General features: G+C 43.7%; 1 protein-coding gene across 8 annotated transcripts in view; it reads left to right on the top strand.

Moving 5' to 3' along the window:
- LOC148018378 (uncharacterized) overlaps window positions 1–19,128 on the top strand; it is a 118,774-nt gene that overhangs the window by 65,672 nt on the left and 33,974 nt on the right. For 7 of the 8 annotated variants that reach the window (XM_087661400.1, XM_087661399.1, XM_087661395.1 and 4 more), the window contains 3 exons: window positions 7,571–7,768; window positions 18,257–18,316; window positions 18,412–18,510. In XM_087661400.1, coding sequence (XP_087517526.1) covers window positions 7,571–7,768; window positions 18,257–18,316; window positions 18,412–18,510 — 357 coding nt within the window. The remainder of the gene's footprint in view (window positions 1–7,570; window positions 7,769–18,256; window positions 18,317–18,411; window positions 18,511–19,128) is intronic. The other variant, XM_087661401.1, reaches the window with a different exon arrangement.

The raw sequence follows: 19,128 nt of genomic DNA, 5'->3' as shown, positions 1-19,128 counted from the left end.
CATCCCTTTTTTGTAAGTTCTAGCCATCAGCCCATGCCATCCATGGTTAGGGATTATTTGCACTGCTTTGATCCCTACTCATGCGTGATGGTGCAAGATGCTCTCAATGTTCAAGGGCTTTGACAAGTTTTCTCTTTCCTATTGTCACACTTTTCACTCTTTCTGGTTTTTACTTTTCTTGTATTCTTTTTGGCATATTTGTTGATACTTTTGGATTCCTTGGGGTTATAGGCTGATTTGGACCAGCTTGGATGAATGGCTTTGGGGGCATTCCCAATTGCTTGCATTTCAGGCTATTTCGGCCTTTATCTCCATGGTTAGACTAGGATTTTGTGTGCATGAATGATTTCTTGAAACAATCAGCCAATTACATTTATCATAAGATGGTTGAGAATAAGAGATGGATGATTGAGAAAGCAAATAAAGTTTGGTCCTCTTGGGATAGTAAAACCAAGGGGCTTGATCCGTTGCTTCCATTGTGGTGGTTTAAGCTTCCATATCGAAAGTTTTTATATGGAGGTTTCTTATTGGGGTCTCCCAACAGGGGATACGTTGCACCATTGCAAGATCTCCAGTGGTAGATGTGCTACATGTGATGAGACTCCTGCTCATCTTTTTATTTCTTGCCTAGTTGCTGGACATGTTTAGGGATTCACTTCCTGAGTATGGACTTCAGTGACACGTCAACCTATAATCATTGGACAAGGTGCCATCCATGGCCATTTTACAGCTGAGCATCCTCATCTATTTTATTATTTGCATTTGACAGTTCTTCGACACATCTAGTGGATATGGAATGCATTTATGTTTGATTAGCCTTAGGTATCCATGGTCATGTGGGCTGGGTTTGAGGATTGTTATTATGGCAAATTAGTTCCATGGTTTTTGCTGGTGTGATCTTCAGAGAGGTGGCTGCTCCATGGATGGATGTCATCTGCACCACCCTGGTTGTGCCCATTTCATGATCCTCTTATTCTATTCTTCTAGCTTTATGTTTTATGTACCCTTTTGGCTCTATGTGTTGCTTTCTTCCTGTCTTTGAGTCCACTTGGTTGGCTAGGTCCTCTGTAAATAATTCAATTTATTAATTCAAACTTCTCATATGAGAGAGAGAGAGAGAGAGAGAGAGAGAGAGAGAGAGAGAGAGAGAATTTTTTTGTGTGTGGAGAGAGAGAGAGAGAAAGAGAGAAGGGGCTTGGGAGAGAGAGAGAGTGAGAGAGAGAGAGAGAGGAGATGGCCGTCATTCGCGTCCGGCTCCTGTGCCGCCAGTAGAAACCCTAAATCGCCTCGTTCGTCGTTTCCTGCCTGCAAGTTGTCGTTTCCTGCCGCCGAACGTCCGCCTGCACGCGCCCGCCTACCTGTGGAGGCTCAAGTTTCGCCGACGACACCCGCACTTCACAGGTCTGCATCGTCCCTGCCTCTTTTCCTGCCGTCGCATCCGTCCTCTGCCGTGGCCATCAGGTCCAAACCCGCTCGCCCTCTGCTGTGCGACTGTGGCCCACTGCAAGGAGTTCTGCTTGACGTCTCCCCTCGGACGTTGCACACTCACCTGGATCTGTGCCCTCAGCTGCTCGCCTGCCTTCACACGCCCTATTCGTCAGGGGTTCACCGGCGCGCGTCTGTCCTGTTCTGCACAGGTGCCCCGTTGCAGTCCTGTTGCTGCAGCCAGGTGGTTCCCTGATTGTGCCGGTCTGCGGGACTTGCGGAGCGAGCAAGAGAGAGAGACAGAGAGCGAGAGAGAGAGAGAGAGAGAGGAAGGGACAGGCAGATAGACATTTTACAAGGACAGATCTGTGCCGAGGAGGCAGCAGATTATTGAAGAGCAGAGACTGTAGACAGTGCATCCTGCTGCTGCAGTGAGGGAGCGAGCGAAAGAGAGAAGACAGCGGTATGGCTGGCCTGGATATGGATTTTCTCGACCGGACGGTGGCAGCCCTTGGCCTTGATTCCGATACCGAGGAGCCGGAGGATATGGTGCCATGCACGGAGGAGCCGCCTCCGGGTTCTGAACTGCCGCCGGCAGGCAAACGCTCTAAGCACACTTCAGACGAGCCAATGGGTCCTCAGGACCGTTCCTATGCGCAGGTTGCCTCCGAACCTGTGGATTCGCAGGAAATAGACTGGGAGCATTTGCTGGACTTTGCCAATACTCTGCTTGGCGATTATGTCCAGCATAATAATGAAACTTTCTCTGCTGCGGCTGCGGATGATGTGCTGGAAGCGACAGTGGACCCAAAATCAGTCTTGCGGTCCTTCTCGGTGTTCTATGACCGTGCAGTTATACTTTTTTTCACCGGCAGGATCCCAGTGCTCTCACATATTCGCCAGTGGATGCACCACTTATTGCAAGGGGAGTATGTTGAGGAGATCTTCCTTGGCCCTCGCGGCTTTTATGAGGTGCTGTTGAAATCCGAATCGCATCGAGCTGAGCTACTGTCCAAGTTGCCACTATTCTTTGACCGCCGCTTGGTCCATGTGGTACCATGGCGCCCTATGGCTGACTTCCAGCGTCTGCTTCAACGCGAATGCCCGGTGTGGGTGGAAGTGGAAAATTGTCCAGCGGTATATTGGCCATTGTTGAAAGACGCGATGGCGGTTGTGGGCACAGTGCTGGTTCCCCCCAGCCTCAAGGCTATGAACCGAAACCGTCTATGCATGTTATGGGATACGGCCAGGAAAAGGCCTGCGTGGCTTCGCCTCAATTGCGCTGGCATGCATCCTTTGCATTTTCCCCTGAAATGGGGCAATTTTGCCGGACACTGCTTTTCATGTGGTAAATTAGGGCATTTTGTAGCTGAATGCCCGGAACGGCAACTGTCTTCTAAGGAGGCGCAGGTTGTGCAGCCCAAGGATGACATGGTGCTTGATGCCCAGACACAGGAGACCCTTCAGCCCCCTACTGTCATGGAAAAAGGTAAACAACAGGTCCGAGCTTTGGATTCTCCTAGCTCTGATTGGATTGAGGCACGACAAAAAAAAGGTAAAAAGTTGGACGCAGGCCTGGCAGATCCTGGGCCTCATGTTTCCCCGGATTCCGTGCGCACGTACACGCGCAGGAAAGACATGGTCACCCCATAGCAGGTTGTGCGTACCATGGCCCCGTCAGCCCCCCGCAATCCGTCTTCAAGGAAAGTCTATTCCGAGGGCCCCAAGGGCCCACCTGCTAAGCTGGCGTTTGATGCAAAAGGCAATGTGATTACTCCTTGGGATAGGCGTTATCCCCGCCCTGCTCCCAAGGTAGTGGATTTCCCTTCTACCTCTAAAGCAGGTCGCCCGAATTCATTTGCAGTATTGGCTGATTTTCTGGATGAGGGTGTCCTGGATGCCCTCGCGGAAAAGATGCAATCGAGGCAACAGGCACCTCGTTCCTGACTTCCTTTGTTTGAAAATATATGAAGATTGCCACGTGGAACGTGCGAGGCATTTGCTCTCGCCATAAGCAGCATACCATGTGGTCTGTCTTGCATGAAAATCAGTGGGATGTATTATGTGCAGTGGAGCACAAAAGTCATGGTGAGGCAGGAAAGGTTGTGGATTGTCGTGGATTTCGTCTGTTTTATGCAGGGACACATGCTAAGCATTATTCGGGCGTGCTGATGATTGTTCGTGAGAAATACCAGCCTGTTCTTGTTAAAAATGATGTGCACGGCCGCTTTCTGGTAATCGAAGTCCTATTTGAAGGTGAGATTTTATGGCTGCTGGGACTTTATGCTCCCAATGATCCCACATCCCGATGGGATCTATGGTTGACTTTGCAGGGCTCCATGGCACTTGGCCGTAGAGGGTTTTTGATGGGAGATTTCAATATGTGTGTTGACTCTTCGCAGTCCACCTCAGGGCATTCGGTAATGGATACGCCAGAAAGCCGGGTGTGGAACTCCTTTGCTTTGCACATACTTAAGCAAGATCTTTGGTCGTGGCTTCACCCTTCTGTTTCAGGTTTTACTTTTCATTCTGCGCAATATGCAACCACTTGGTCGCGATTGGACAGAATGTATATCATGCAGGGGGATGATTTTCTTCCCGAGATGCTGGAGATGAAGGTCTTGCAGCAATATGCGTTGTCGGATCATTTTCCCCTCCAGCTTGAGATGCGGGCACAATCTGTTGCACCTTTTATGCAGTTCCTGGATAAGCTCCCTTTACGCTTCAACTCCTCTTATTTGAAGCATCCAATTTTTCAGGATTATATGCAGCAATTGATTGAGAGGTTCTTATTGGACTTTGCCTCTGAGGGCTTGGCTTCGTTTGCACGCCTGCTCTCTAATGTGCAGCGGGTTGCTCGGCAGTATGGGATTCACACTGCCTCTCTTTGTCGCCGCCGTCGACTTGCAGCAGAGGACTTATTGGCCTTGGTCCGTTCCTTGCTCCTGGATTCCCCAGATGATGATTTTCTGCTGTCACTGGAGCGGCGTTTGGCCCATCTTATTCAAGTCTTTAGCTTGAAATCTTATCAGCAGGCCAAGCTGCATAACTTGACTGACACATTGCAAGATAATGCCTGCCAGTCTCATAAGTTCTTTCGCGCCTTGCATGCTTCTCCGGCTCGCGAAAATATGACTCGACTTCAGGACTCGGAAGGTCGCATGGTCACTGATCCGCAGACCATTATCAATATGTGCAGAAATTATTTTATGGACCTTTTTGGTTCTTCATCCTTGCCGTCTAGCCAGGTTACGCATGCCCGCTCGGTCTTCTATCAGCTGGTCCACCAGCAGGTTCCGCTCGATATGCAAGCCTCTTTGGAGGCGGATATTTGCGAAGAGGAGGTTATGGATGTGTTGTTGCACCTGCCTAAGGATAAAAGTCCTGGTTGGGATGGTCTCACTAATGAATTTTTTGAGCACTCAGCCACGCAGTTGGTAAAGCCTTTGGTGGTCATGTTCCAGCAGGTTTGGGAAACAGGGGTCATGCCTTCTTCATGGAAAGAAGGCCTCATCAAACTGATCCCCAAGGTCCCTTCGCCGTCAAAGCTGCAACACTGGAGACCAATTTCGTTGATGGGCGTGATGTATAAAATCTTTTCCAAAGTGCTGGCAAATCGGCTTCACAAGCACCTTCCAGCTCTTGTGCACCCCCTCCAATATGGTTTCATTAAGGGACGCAACATTTTGCACAATATCTTGAATGTGCAAATGGCTATTGATTATGCGAGGCACTCCAATCAGCAAGTGGTCTTGATTCAACTGGACCTGGAAAAGGCGTTTGACTGTGTGGACTGGTCTTTCCTTGCAGAGCTTATGTCTGCTATGGGCTTTGGGATCCGCATGTCCCGATTGATCTACACCATTAGTACTGAGGCTTCTTCAAGAGTTATGCTTAATGGTGGGGTCACAGAGCCATTTCTCCTTGCACGCTCGCTCAGACAAGGCTGCCCTTTGAGTCCTCTCTTCTTTGCCTTGGCGACTCACCCGGTCCTTTCAATGTTATCCTCCATGGCGGCTTCTGCCCAGCTGGCAGGGTTATCTCTTCCTTTGGGGCAGCACTTCATTAGCCAATCCTTGGCTGATGACTCCTTTATGATTTTGCAGGCGGACAGGGATAACATTCGCAAGGCATTAGATGTTTGGACGCTCTTTGGTCAAGCTTCTGGTCTTCGCATCAATGCCTTCAAGTCAGCCATTCTCAGTTGCACGGAGCCTGATTTAGAGTCATTAGGCTGGCAGGGCCAGGTGGTTTCTTGTGGCGCGATTGTCAGGCATCTTGGATACCCATTGGGGGTGGATGTACGGCCAAAGGCCCTGCTGGAGTGGATTTCACACAAACTGGCCGTGAAGTTTATGTATTGGAAGTCGCAAGCCTGGCCGTTCCATGTCCGCCTCAAAGTGGCTCAGACAATTATGCTACCAATGCTGACGTATTTCCTGCCATTACTGCCATGGACGCCCAGTACTTTGAAGGCTCTTACTCATCCCATTCGTTTCATGCTATGGAAGAAAGATTCACTGTAGGCAGGCATTTCCTGGATTTCATGGTCACATGCATGTACTCCTAAGCGCATGGGTGGTGGAGCTATTTTGGATGCAGAAACTCATATGCTGGCTCTTCGTTGGTCTCTGTTTCGTGCCATGTGTGTGGATCATCACCCGTGGACCATCATAGCCCGTTATTTTCTTGAGGACAGCGGCCTCCGCCAGGGTAACACACGGCTTCGAGCCTCATGGTGGCATGTCCTTAATGCTGACGCTCGTTTCTCCAGTCCCTCTTCCTCTTTGTTAGTGCATTTGGTCGGCTCTTGGAAAGTGGTGCTCCAAAAGGCCCGTTGGCATCCTGTAGGGGACCGCGTGCAGACAAATTCTTTTCAGCTGGAATTGTTGGCGGTATCCACATTACTTTCATGGGAAGATAAACATCAGCTCAGACCAAGATTTAACCGCATGGCCCGTTTGGGTGTGACTTCGATTGCGGATGCTACCCTTGCCACTCGCAATGTCCTTGCATCATTTCGGACTGCTAGGAGACTTTTCAGGATCCCGCGCGGATACTGTGATTTATGGGGGAAGCTTTCCTCGGAACTTCAGGGTAGGCAACCCTTTCCTGCCCTGGCTATGGATCGCCCTTGGCAGGACTGGGACCTTGCAGGCCGGTTGAGTCTGGAAAAGGCCTCTACTAACCAGGTGTATCATCTTCTCATTAAAGATCACCAATGGTTGGGCGTGAAAGTTAATGCTGTTTGGGGCCTGCGGAAATCACTGTCATGGTGGCAGGCAACGCTGATGGAGGGATGGCAGAACAAGACACCTTTCAAATGCAAGGTCTTTCTGTGGCGGGTAATGATTGGTGGTCTTCCTCTTGCCTCGGCCCTTTCCAAGCGTCGAATCTCGAATGGCACTTGCTTCTTCTGCACCACTTCGGCGGAATCGGCCCGACATCGTTTTCTTTCTTGCCCGCTCGCCAAGAATATCTGGTCACTCTTGTCACGAATCTGGCACGCGGTGGTGGGGTCTTCACTGACTCCCTTCGATTGGGTTTTTGTGCGCCCGAAGTATCCCACACCACCACCGTTACATATGAAGATCTTATTCCATTTTTTCAGATACTGGGGATGTTGGCACATTTGGACCACCCGAAATGCTTTTCTCTTTGATTCGGCTTCTAATGTACCGCGACATATTGCAAGGCTTAAAGGGCTCTTGCATTGGCAGCTAGATCTCATCAGGCACTCTGACTTGCTCCCTCGGGAGGATTTGTATTCCTGGCATTTGGCAATTGCCTCTGGGTCCTTGCCATGATTGGTGTAACTTTTTAGTACCCTAGTCCGGGGATTTCCCACACGTTGGCCTATGGCCCTCGTGCCTCTTGTACTCGTGTAATCATGTAATCTTGTACTTTCTTTGTAATTAATACAATTACCTTTTACGAAAAAAAAAAAGAGAGAGAGAGAGATTTTATTTACGAAAAAAAAGAGAGATTTTACGAAAAGAGAGAGAGAGAGAGAGAGAGAGAGAGAGAGAGAGAGAGAGAGAGATTTTATTTACGAAAAAAAAGAGAGAGATTTTACGGAGAGAGAGAGAGAGAGAGAGAGAGAGAGAGAGAGAGAGAGAGAGAGAGATCATAAGAACTACTGCAGGTCGGACTGCCACTTGTTCAACAGTATCTTTTTCAGTTTGAGAGACTGGTCAAGGAACAACTTCCTAGACTGGGAGCCCATTTTGAAGAAGAAATGATCAATCCAAGCATGTATGCTAGCCAATGGTTCATAACTGTATTTTCTTATTCATTCCCCTTTCCATTGGCACTTCGTATATGGGATGTTTTTCTTTTCGAGGTGTGTGATCTGATCTTTGGAAGTTGTATGTGTTTTACTTTCTTGAAAATAAGATTGAAGTTGTTTCTCTTTTTTCAAAATTTGGTTGAATGTCCAACTGTTTTCTTACATACATAGACATGTTAAGTTGTACAGTGATGTGTGCACTATCATCCTATGTTATGCAATATGATATTGTGTTATGCTGATGTTCAAGTCTTATCCAGAATGGCTACGAATTATAAAGCATAAGGAAAAATTGATTTATATGACATTTGGAAGGCATTTATTTGCCTGTGATCTTATCAAAGGCTATATATTCTTATCCATTAAATGTGATGTGTAATGAACAGTTTGCATTGCTTTTCTTCAGATTTTTTGTGTAGAGAAAACGGAAAATAGCAGAACTGTCTCTGGCACCAACTGACACTTTGTGACAAGGAATACAAGTAACATGAGGCAGTAAACTCAAGTCTAGGACAACATTAAGAGCTATATGAAATATCTAAGGAAGGCATGTGTATACATGAAACTAGTCCATGGTAAAAATATACCACACCATACAAGCATGACTGGGGTGGGCTGCCTAAGAACATTTGGGTGGCTCTGAAAGGGAAAATAAGTATGGGGTGGACAAAATGCAGATGATTAGTAAATATTTACTCATCAAATTGATTTTTGGCATTCCAAGCCTTCAGGACGTTTGAAGGAGCAGCCCTCAACAATAGTCAACAAAGAAGGATGAGAGGGTATCCATGAGCCGAAGCATCAATTAATAAAGACTTCCAAGTTTAAGGAGAACAAGTGTTTTATGTGTAATTTCCACGAGGACATGAAATTTTGATGCTTTGCTCAGCATTTGATTAAAGCTTTAATCAAATGTGCAAATGCAACTTGCTTGTGTGAAGTGCATGTTAGTTATTTCACAATGTGGGACTAGGGACCCTGAAATATTAGTGAGTGCCAGAGGCAAAAGTTCTAACAAGTTATATTGGATAGGTACTAGGTGGCATCTCTGCATGGCTAAGGCAACTTGGCATTTGTCTCTTGTGGCGCTCAATGATGGCTCTAATTTGTCTGTGGTGTGGATGTCTAGGCCCGTCGGCTGAGAGCCACTGCTCTATCCAAAGAGACACCTACAAAAGACGAGGTTCAATGATGATGTACTCCTGTAGCTGTGGCAGTGGTAGTGGTATGTGCCATACTTTGTCATATAGTAGTGAAAATGTCAGTGACCACTCTCTGTCTATGTGAGCCAAGCTGTGGAGGCCTCCTACTCCATAGAATAGCTGCTCTATGCCTTTGGAGCTTCAAGAGGAAGAAACCCAAGCATCTCTGATCCTCAAATTGCATGATTTGTCTCAAGGGTCTCAAACCCTCTTGAAACAGACAGTGGTATTTGCCTTGTATATCATAATATATCGTGCATTGGCAGATGTAATGTTCGTCTGCCTCTCTCTCTCTCTCTTTGTTGCATAGTGGGCATATGTCTTCCTCTGTCTATGTATCCTCCCATCTGCCTGTCTCAATCCTGAGGTGGTGGGATGAGGTGCGGATTCGACCAATAATTGTGTGCAATCCATGAGGCAGCTATGTATCCATGTAACTGGGTTGAATGATGAAACCATCCTCAGATACTTGAAGGAAGTGGGTCTGGTAGTGTGTCATTCTCGTGGCATGGGGAGAGGGGGTTTGGATCCAAGTCTTCTTCGTACCTAACCTCAGTATGTTTGCTGTGATCACATGGTTCTGTGAGAGTTGGAGTGGACTAAAGCTCAGCTGAGAGTGGAGTAGACAGTGTGGAGAGTGGAAGCACGACACCCAATGCAATGAAAGTACAAGGTACAACCCTTAAACCTTAGGGTTGTAAGGGAGTGTTCACACCCGAAGTGTGTGCAACACGATAAGTGCCCGAAAATGTGTAACATAGGCACATAAAATAAAGAGAATAAATATGGGGGAAAAAACCTCTCGCACGGAGAGTAAAAAGTGCCCCAATGTCCTACTGAGATCACCGACACTCTATGAGTGTAGGCATGAGTGAAACCCAACAAATCCCCCTGGAGTGAAGAGTGATCAAAATACAAGGGTCATCTGCTACCAAAGGAGATCAAATTTAAAGCATTGCAAAATGCTTCAAATTTGTCACAAGGAAGACTTTGGTGAAGATGTTTGCCACATTACTGGTGGTAGGACAATAGGCAAGGCTGATATCTTCGCATGTAGCCTCTCTCTGATAAAGTGATAATGGATCTTAATGTGTTTTGTGCGTACATGAAACATTGGCTTCTGTGCGACTGCAATTGCACTCTGACTGTCAGTGAACAAAGGAGTAGGCTTTGTGACACATACATCTAGATTAGCTAGCAAGCGTCTAAGCCATGCACATTCAACTATGGTAGTGAAAGCTACCTTGTATTCAGCTTCACATGAGGATGTGGCAACAATGGATTGTTTCTTGCTAAGCCAAGATATGCAAGATGAAAACACGCTTGAGAGCTTGCCAATGTGACATGCGTGGCTGACATATATATTTGCTCAAGGCTGAAATTGCAAAGTGTATATCCGACCTAGTGTTGCATATGTAGATAAGGCATCCTACTATTGGAGCATATGTGTGTATATCAAACAAGTCACTGTTATCATGCAATGACAGCTTCAGTCCAGGTTCCATTGGTGTACAGACAGGCTTGCAATCCTGTAAGCCAAACCTCTCAAGAAGTTTACCAATGTATCTTGACTGTGATAAACTGATACCTCTAGCATCATGAATGAATTGAATGCCCAAGTAATAGTGCAAAGACCCCAAGTTTGACATCTCAAAAGTTTGCTGTAAATTTTATTTAAATGCTGAAATATGATCAGCATGTGTCCCTGTAAGCAAAATGTCATCAACATATCGACAAATGATCAGCATGGATCCCCCCTCTTTACATACGTAAAGAGTAGACTTTAATGAGTTGTTTGATGAGTGGCTGATATATATATTTGCTCAGGGCTGAAATTGCAAAGTGTATATCCGGCCTAGTGTTGCATATGTAGATAAGGCATCCTATTGCTAGAGCATATGTGTATATCAAACAAGTCACTGTCAGCATGCAATGACAACTTCAGTCCAGGTTCCATTGGTGTACAGACAGGCTTGCAATCCTGTAAGCCAAACCTCTCAAGAAGTTTACCAATGTATCTTGACTGTGATAAACTGATACCTCTAGCATCATGAATGAATTGAATGCCCAAGTAATAGTGCAAAGGCCCCAAGTTTGACATCTCAAAAGTTTACTGCAAATTTTATTTAAATGCTGAAATCTGATCAGCATGTGTCCCTGTAAGCAAAAGGTCATCAACATATAGACAAATGATCAGCATGGATCCCCCCTCTTTACATACATAAAGAGTAGACTTTGATGAGTAAAAAAGCATCAATCTTTGCATACCAAGCTCTAGGAGCTTGTTTCAAGCCATATAAAGCCTTTTTCAGCTTATAAACCAAGTGCTCGGATCTCTCAATTGCAAAACCAATGGGCTGTTGTACATATACTTCTTCATGAAGTTCCCATGTAAAAATGCAGTCTTTATATCTAACTTATCTACAATCCATCCATAATGGGCAGCCAAAGCAATCATAGACCTAATGGTAGTCATGCGGGAGGTAGGAGCAAATGTCTCCTCACAGTCAATGCCTTTTTTTTGTGCATAGCCCTTGGCTACAAGCCTGGCTTTATATTTATCAATGGATCCATCTGCATTCATTTTCAGCTTGTAAATCCATTTTGTTCCAATGGATTCCTTCCTAATAGGCAAAGACACTAAATCCGATGTTTGATTCTTAATGATGGAATCAAACTCAGCTTGCATTGCTGCCGTCCAATGCGCACTATGTTGTACATCCTTAAAACATTCAGGCTCCTCATCATCAACTATATTTGCTGCCATAACAAACTCCATGGTATGTACAATATCCATAGTTGTCAGGTACAAAAAGTACGGTACGATAAAATACGGTACTAAATAGTACCTTAAGATTTTATAAGGTACGATATAATATTAGTACGAAAAAAAAAACCTTCATTATTTTGAACGATAGATGATAGAACAGATGTTTAAAGTCTAAATAGCAATGCTATTGGAGTAAATAAGATGAATACTTAAGGGTAACACGCCAAAACCTCTATGGCATATGCCGCATGCGCTACAACTTACAAGTACATACATAGGAGTGGATACATCATACATGAATGATCATACAAATAAGAGGCATGTATGCTTGAGAGAGAGAGAAAGCAGTTAAGATCTAAGGTGATTACTGAGAGTCATGATTCTTCTTATGTAGGGTATAGAGGTATGAATGATATAGTTAAAGCAATTGATCATTTTTTTAATTGGCCTTATTTGAGATCTCATGTTGAGCAGCTTCTCAGGACATGCATTGTATATGGGAAAGTGAAGTATGATAGGCAAAAGATACTAGTTTTATTACATTCCTTGCGTATTCTAGATAGGCCTTGGTAGAGCATTGCAATGGACTTAATCTTTGAGCTTTCTAGGATACCTATGAAGAATGATGGGATATGGATAATTTTTTGTCGGTTCAATAAGCAGGCCCATTTCATTTTGTTGAGGAAGAAGTTAAAAGAGCGATCATATGATATGCTTATTTTTGTAGCATATATTTAAGTATCATGGCATGCTAGAGTCTATCATTAGTGATCAAGACCCTTGGATGACCGGTTTGTCTTGGAAGGGGCTATTTTAAAATATGGATACCATGCTGAAATTTTCTTTTTCCATCCATCTACAAATAGATAATGAATCAGAAGAGGCAAATTCTACAATGCTTGATCTCTTGAGATGCTACGTATTTGAGCATAAGTCACAGTGGAAGCAATATTTTCCTTTGGAAGAATTTCCATTCAATAATACAATACATAGTTACAGTAGCAAAGCTCCATTTGAGGTTGTGGATGGTGGCAAGAAAGTGCTCCCTATTTTGCACACAAGGGATGATCTTTGAGTTGATTAGTATGTTAAAAAAACATGGATGTAGCCTATGCAAAGGTTAAATATGCTAGTTAGAGGTAACAAGAGAGACAAAAGAAGATAGCCAATCATCATAGACATGCTTTGCAGTTGTAGAGGGCAACTATGTTTCTATGTTTTTTGAAAAAGCAAGGTTGAAAAAGATCAAAGGTAGAGAGATTGTATCCAAAGCTAAGTATAAGATATTATGGGCTCTTCTAGGTGCTAGAGAGAACAAGTGATGTTGCTTTAGGCTGAAATTGCCTCCACATTGGTAATACATAATGCCTTTTATGTGATCTTGTTGAGGCCTTTTCATGGTGATGTGTCTGAGGATGTAACTGTTGAAGTTCAGCTAGAGGTTGAGGAGTTGGATGGTATCCAAGCAGATTTTGACACATAAAGAGAGAAAGATTAGAGGTAAAGTTTCTAGATGATTTTGGCACATAAAGAGAGAGAGAGATCAGAGGTAAAGTTTCCATATGGTATTTGGTGAAGTTTAAAAATTATTCACCATTGGATGCTAAATGGATGGAAGAGGACGACTTGGTAGACCATCCTCAATTGTTGTAGCTTTTCCTTGAGGCTTTTGAGTTAAAGTCAACTTTGGATTAAGCTGAGTCAAGTTTAGTAGAGTTGGGGTCCAGAGCATTGGTTGATGCTCAAGAGGGAGGTAGCACTTCCACTCCTCCAACGATGGACAACTCTCGTGTATAGTGGATTTGGGATATATTTAGCATGCATCCAAGATACTGTGTTGACAATATATCTCCCATGAGGTCACTATTTAGTGCACTAGGTCACTGCAATTGGTATGCATATGGTATGGTTTTTCACTTGTTGCTCTAAAACTATATATTTGCATTAGTATGCATTAGTGTATGATCATCAGGGATGATCATTAGTTGTTAGTGGTGTTCAACTGGTTTTATAGACAGCTATGTGTTAAGAAGACTGCTACGGTTTGCACTGAGGACACAGAGTGTGTACGACCACGACAGAAACACAAAGACACAGACACAGACACAGAGGGCAAAACTCAAGCCCTAAACGCAAAACTCAAAACTCAAACACAAAAACTCAAACACAAACGGAAGAAGGGAGAGAGAGAACACAACTCTAAAGTGAATGAACGCTGTAAATGAATGTAAGAGTATACAGTGTGCTCAAGGGCAGAGCAATGTCGGAGTGTGACATCCACCGAATATGGAGCCCAAGTGTGTGACCACCAGTCGGAGTGTAGGAGTGCTGAATAGTGAATGGCAGTAGGCTGGTCACCAAAACGCAGCAGTCTGGAGGTTGGAAACTGGTAAACGCAGCAGTGTACCACCGATCGGGGGCTGGAAACTGTGCACAGTCTGTTGTAAACAGTAGGCTGAAACAGTGTTTGAGAGTGTCCATTGAACTCTTTGTTGAACTGCTCCCCGTTTTAGGGTTTTACTCTAAAAGAGCATTTTTAGTGTGTTTTGGGGTTGTTTAAGGGGCTAATCAGCAAGTAATGCATATTTTAGCTCAACACAATGTGTTTTATGAATGCCATTGATAGTTCATCCATGGTTTATGCTTAGTTCATGCTTTTCTATGGTTGTTTGGCCACAATTGTTGAGATATACTATTCAAAGATACATTCTATGGGTTTTTGACAAATATTTTAGATTATTCATGAGTCTTATGTTTTCTTTATGCTCGCTGGAAATTTTCAGCAAATGTTTGGCTTTAGCATGGTTAAACAGGGACAGCTAGTTTTGAGTATGATGCCTTTCGGAAAATTCTAGTGGAGTATATTTTGCTTTGGCACATTGCAATGCAATCGAAATATATTGCAAGGATTTCAAAGGGGAAGGTTTGTCATCATGGGGACGTGAAATTTTGATTCTTTGCTTAGCATTTAATTAAAAAGTTAATCAAATGTGCAAATGTGACTTGGACATGTGAGGTGTAGGCGAGTTATTTCACAATGTGGAACGTAGGGCCCGAAAATATTAGTTAATGCTAAAGGAAAAAGTCGTAATAAGTTAGATTGGATTGGTATTAGGTGCTATTGGTTTTAGAATTTGGCTCGGACCATTTAATTAGCCCTAAGTGCCAGCAACAGTAACACTAGAGAATTGCCATTAATTAATTAATGAATGCTAGTTGTGGACTAATGAGTGCTTAGGATCACTTGGGTGATAAAATTATTGGCCAATCAAAGATTTTTTTTGAGCCATAAATTATTAATAGATTAATTTTCAGAATTATTTGAAAATTAATTTAATAAGGTGTATAATGCTGGAAATTGTTTTGGAAGATTGCCACTTGACAAAACTTGTGGGAAAAACGTTTTTGAGGTTGGGAGAGAGAGAGGAGTTTGCCATTGCTGTTGCACAAGCCATTTCTAGCTAGAAAGAGACCCTCCAAGAATTGGTAATCTGCCCAGAAGAGACTACAACGATAGGCGCCTTTAGTTTCAGGGCTGTTTCGGCCAATCAACATCATATTTGGGGTGTTTCATTAGTGGAGACACCTTTCATGACTATCTAGATAGGGTAGCAATTGATTTCTTCCATTTTCTTGCGATGGAAGTCTGAATTTTCTTTCTCTACAACATTCTCTCTGATCTACGAGGCTCACAAGGATCAATAATATTTGGTATATTGACTTGGTGTTTTGCTGAACAGGGTTATTGCAGCAGAGAGGCTGACTGCAAAGAGAACTTAATAACCTGCATAACCAGAATGAGCTTCCTCTCTTGCTGGAACACTCTAGAAAATAGTAGTGAATGCTATGTGTCCATAAACATCGGCACACTGTAGGTTTCTTTCAACAACAAGGCCAATAACCAATAATTTTATTGGGCGATGGTTGCAAGGCTCACAAAAACTATGATGTTTGGTGGGTTTGATATGTGGAGCTTTCAGTTGGTTTTGCTCATGCACGTTTGAATTTGCAAGTGCTTCTCTCCTAGGCTCTTGTCTACTCTCTAACTTTCTGTAATGTTCACACACACACACACACACCCACCCACCCACTCGGAGTTTTATGAACGTCTACAAAATGCCAAATCGGCCACTTAAGACCAAAATGTTACATCTGAAAAGTCGGAATTTTCTCAAGTCCCAAAATAGCTGTTATCTAATTCTGTGACTAACCAATGGAAAACAAGCAATAAAAAATACATAGCTGATGAGCACAAAATGATGTCTATGCTAGATACAATGTGAAACTGTGTAGGAGACACTCATCCCAAGATATCTCTCATGGGTCTATCTAGCATAGAGAAGTTGAAGTGGTGAGGTATGGTCCCTCGATGATAGTGTAGTATCCTCTATATATGCAGATGGTTCCTTTTACAAGGGCGTGGACTAGCTGGGTGTGGGCGATGGGCTCTACATCTCTTTGTGGTTGTGTCTAGTGTGGTTCCCTATGGTGGGGCTAGTAGTCTGTCCGATGAGGGCTCTCTAGTGGAGGGAGTAGTCGATGCTTTATAGAACTCTATAAGTGTATGCTGCTGTGCGGCTCCTTGTCTTTGCTCCTTGGTCCATAAGAGGTGCTCTCTATGATGATGTAGCTCCAGTAAGAAGAGCCCGAGACATCTTTGATCCGAGAAATCCATCACCTTGGATAGTGGCCCAAATCCCTCTAAACAGGCAATGGAAGTGCCCTTTGATCTCATAATACACTAGACATTCGTATACGTAGTGCTCAATCTTTGGCGGCTCAAGCTGGCAGAGTTGGCAAATCCTATCCTTCGGGGGGAGGGAGTCTGTGTCGTATCTACTTGTCTTGATTTGTTGCTAATGTGAGGATATACAGAGTTGTCCAATGGTTCATCATACACCATGAGAAGGTGTGCATCTATGTATCTCGGGCAGATAACAAAGCCATTGGGGGATATGTGTAGAAGATGCTTTTGATAGAAAGTCATCTTCGTCCCCGGATCCTCAGTAGTAGGTGTCACCCATGTCCTAGTTGTGTGTATTTGAATAATGTCCACCTTGATGATGCGGTTCAGCTTCTCTTGGTTGAGTTCCAAGTGAGGGAAATCTAAGCTGTACTTTAGTGGTGGGAGGTGATCCATGTGTAATCCATGTAGCTGTAACCATGCCTCTTTCCGAGCATACCAGCACTCAGTATCCCCTTGTAATGCTAGCTATCTAGTTGACTCTAGTGCGAGCCCCGTATGGGGATCGAGGCTCCATCACACGAGGAGAGCCACATAGGATCAGCCACTACCCAAGGGAGAGGAGATATATGAGGGATGGGAGCAAATGGAGAGACCCCTAGTATTGATGATTTCAAGGATGATTCGGAGTAAGCCCTCTGTACCACATGAGATTATCAGAGTAGAGATGGGAGCACCACCCATAGTGGCAAAGGCCCTTATCCAAATAGTTACTTTCCAACATAGGCTCTAGAACTTCCCAAGGCAGAGGATACAGGAAAACTGTTGCTTTGGAGAAGCAATCGGTTGCATTTTCCCAATTCTTTTGTTTGTTGCCTGTATCTTTAGAATACAGAACATGGTTTCAAAAGCAAGTCAGTTGGGAGGGGATTGGGGGGTTTGGGGTGCAGTGTGGGGTGAGAGGGAGAGAGAAAAGAAGCACTTATTTGAACAGATTGGAAAGAAGCGTGTACCATTTACTCAAGTACTCCCCACAAAAAAGTACATGTATATTTTGTAGACCTCAATATTACAAGAGTTTTAAAAATTAAAATTAAGCAGTGTTCCTTTGGCCCCTTGAAGGACCACCTTTGTAGCGGATGAAGGTAAAGAGTGTTCTGGTACTCCTCATCGCCGTCACATGCCATTGTCAGTATGGAAGTAGAGGCCTGTCATCCCAGTCGCATGTCAGTAACCATAGCCACAAGGGACAATCATTTTGTGGACTTGAGGATTCCAGAGATGATAGTTTCTTTCTGTCCCATGTCCTAACACATGTGACTAGCGATCAGCAGAATTAGAGGCTTTTTGCAGCTCAGTGTTGATGAAGAAATGAGAATCAAGGGGACTCATCCAATTTCTGCATGTGCCAGCCACTTTATGGTATATGAGGTCATGTGATTATGTCGCATACCTTGGAGAGGGTAACTCATTCGAGCCCTTATCTCACTTGTGCAAACAAGTGCAGCCTTGTTATTGAATCCTTGATACGTTGGCCTTTTATTTCAGAATGTCTGACTGATTTGTTGAATGCCAAAGACACAAGAACTGCTTTTGACATGATTCACAGCTTGTCCTGGTGTTGCACAACATGAAGGCAATGGATCTGAGATCCTAGTGTGCCTGCTAGTATATGATTTGGCTTCAATTGAAATTCATGAGTAAAAGTCATAGATTATTTGTATAAAATTGGACTAATCTTATATGAAACAAAAAGTAAGAAAAATACTCTCTCCATGTTGTTGCTCGTAAAGATTCCTGCTCATCAAGTAGCATTTGTGCAGCTTTAGGAGCCGGGAGTCCTTTTTTTTGGTTCTGTACATGATATTGACTTGGAATTAATACAGGGTGTAAAAATAATTTTCAAAGTTGGCTTGGCGCTCCTGAAGCATTGCCAAGATGATTTAGTAAGCATTTCATTATTTTTTACAATAGTTGTTTTTCTGATGGCTTGCCAAGTGCACTCAATATAAACGTAGTTTCTGTGTGCTGGTTTCTACAGATAAAGTTACCATTTGAAAAACTAGTTCATGCATTGCGGAATTTTCCAGAAGATGCTTTAGTACCTGACACCTTACTGCCTATGGCATTTTCAATCAAGGTAAATTGGAAGTGCCTCTCCTGTGTACCTCTCCTGGTGAGAGGTACACAGACTTTGCAACTGCTTTTGGGTTTAGAATGTACTGAGTCATCAAGAATGGTAGTATATCGATTACTGCTTTAAACTAAATGATGTTATATCTTTAAACCGCTTAAGGTCTCTGGCAGCATACAAAGTGGTCTTAGAATGTGGTGCTGCTCATACACAAATGGGTTGCATCTACTGTTTTTTAATATTCTGAAGTGTACGTATTGGTCTTAGAATGTGGTGCATGTGATACACAGATGGGCTTCATCTACTGCTTTTTAACATTCTGAAGCGTCAACTGATATATTTTCAGTGATAAGATTAATAGGTGATGCAGGTTTTTTGGTGATTATTAGTGTTACCAGTCTCTCTGGACTCCCTTTGAGGGTGGAGTATCATATTATGGTTTTTGTATCATAGTATAGTTTATTTCTTCTTTCTGCTGTGTAATTAGAGCAATGGCCGGAGAATGAAGATCAGAGTTGCAATTTTCAATTAATCATGCCCATTCAAGTTGAAGTGTGTTTTCTAAATCCAAGATTGTAAGTTGAAGACTATCCATACTTTATTTGCAAATTCTACTTAATTTTC

Source organism: Lygodium microphyllum, chromosome 21 (assembly GCF_053477565.2).
Source record: "Lygodium microphyllum isolate KBCC chromosome 21, Lygodium_microphyllum_v1.1.10, whole genome shotgun sequence".
NCBI lineage: Eukaryota > Viridiplantae > Streptophyta > Polypodiopsida > Schizaeales > Lygodiaceae > Lygodium > Lygodium microphyllum.
This window is presented reverse-complemented; position numbering and strand designations above follow the sequence as displayed.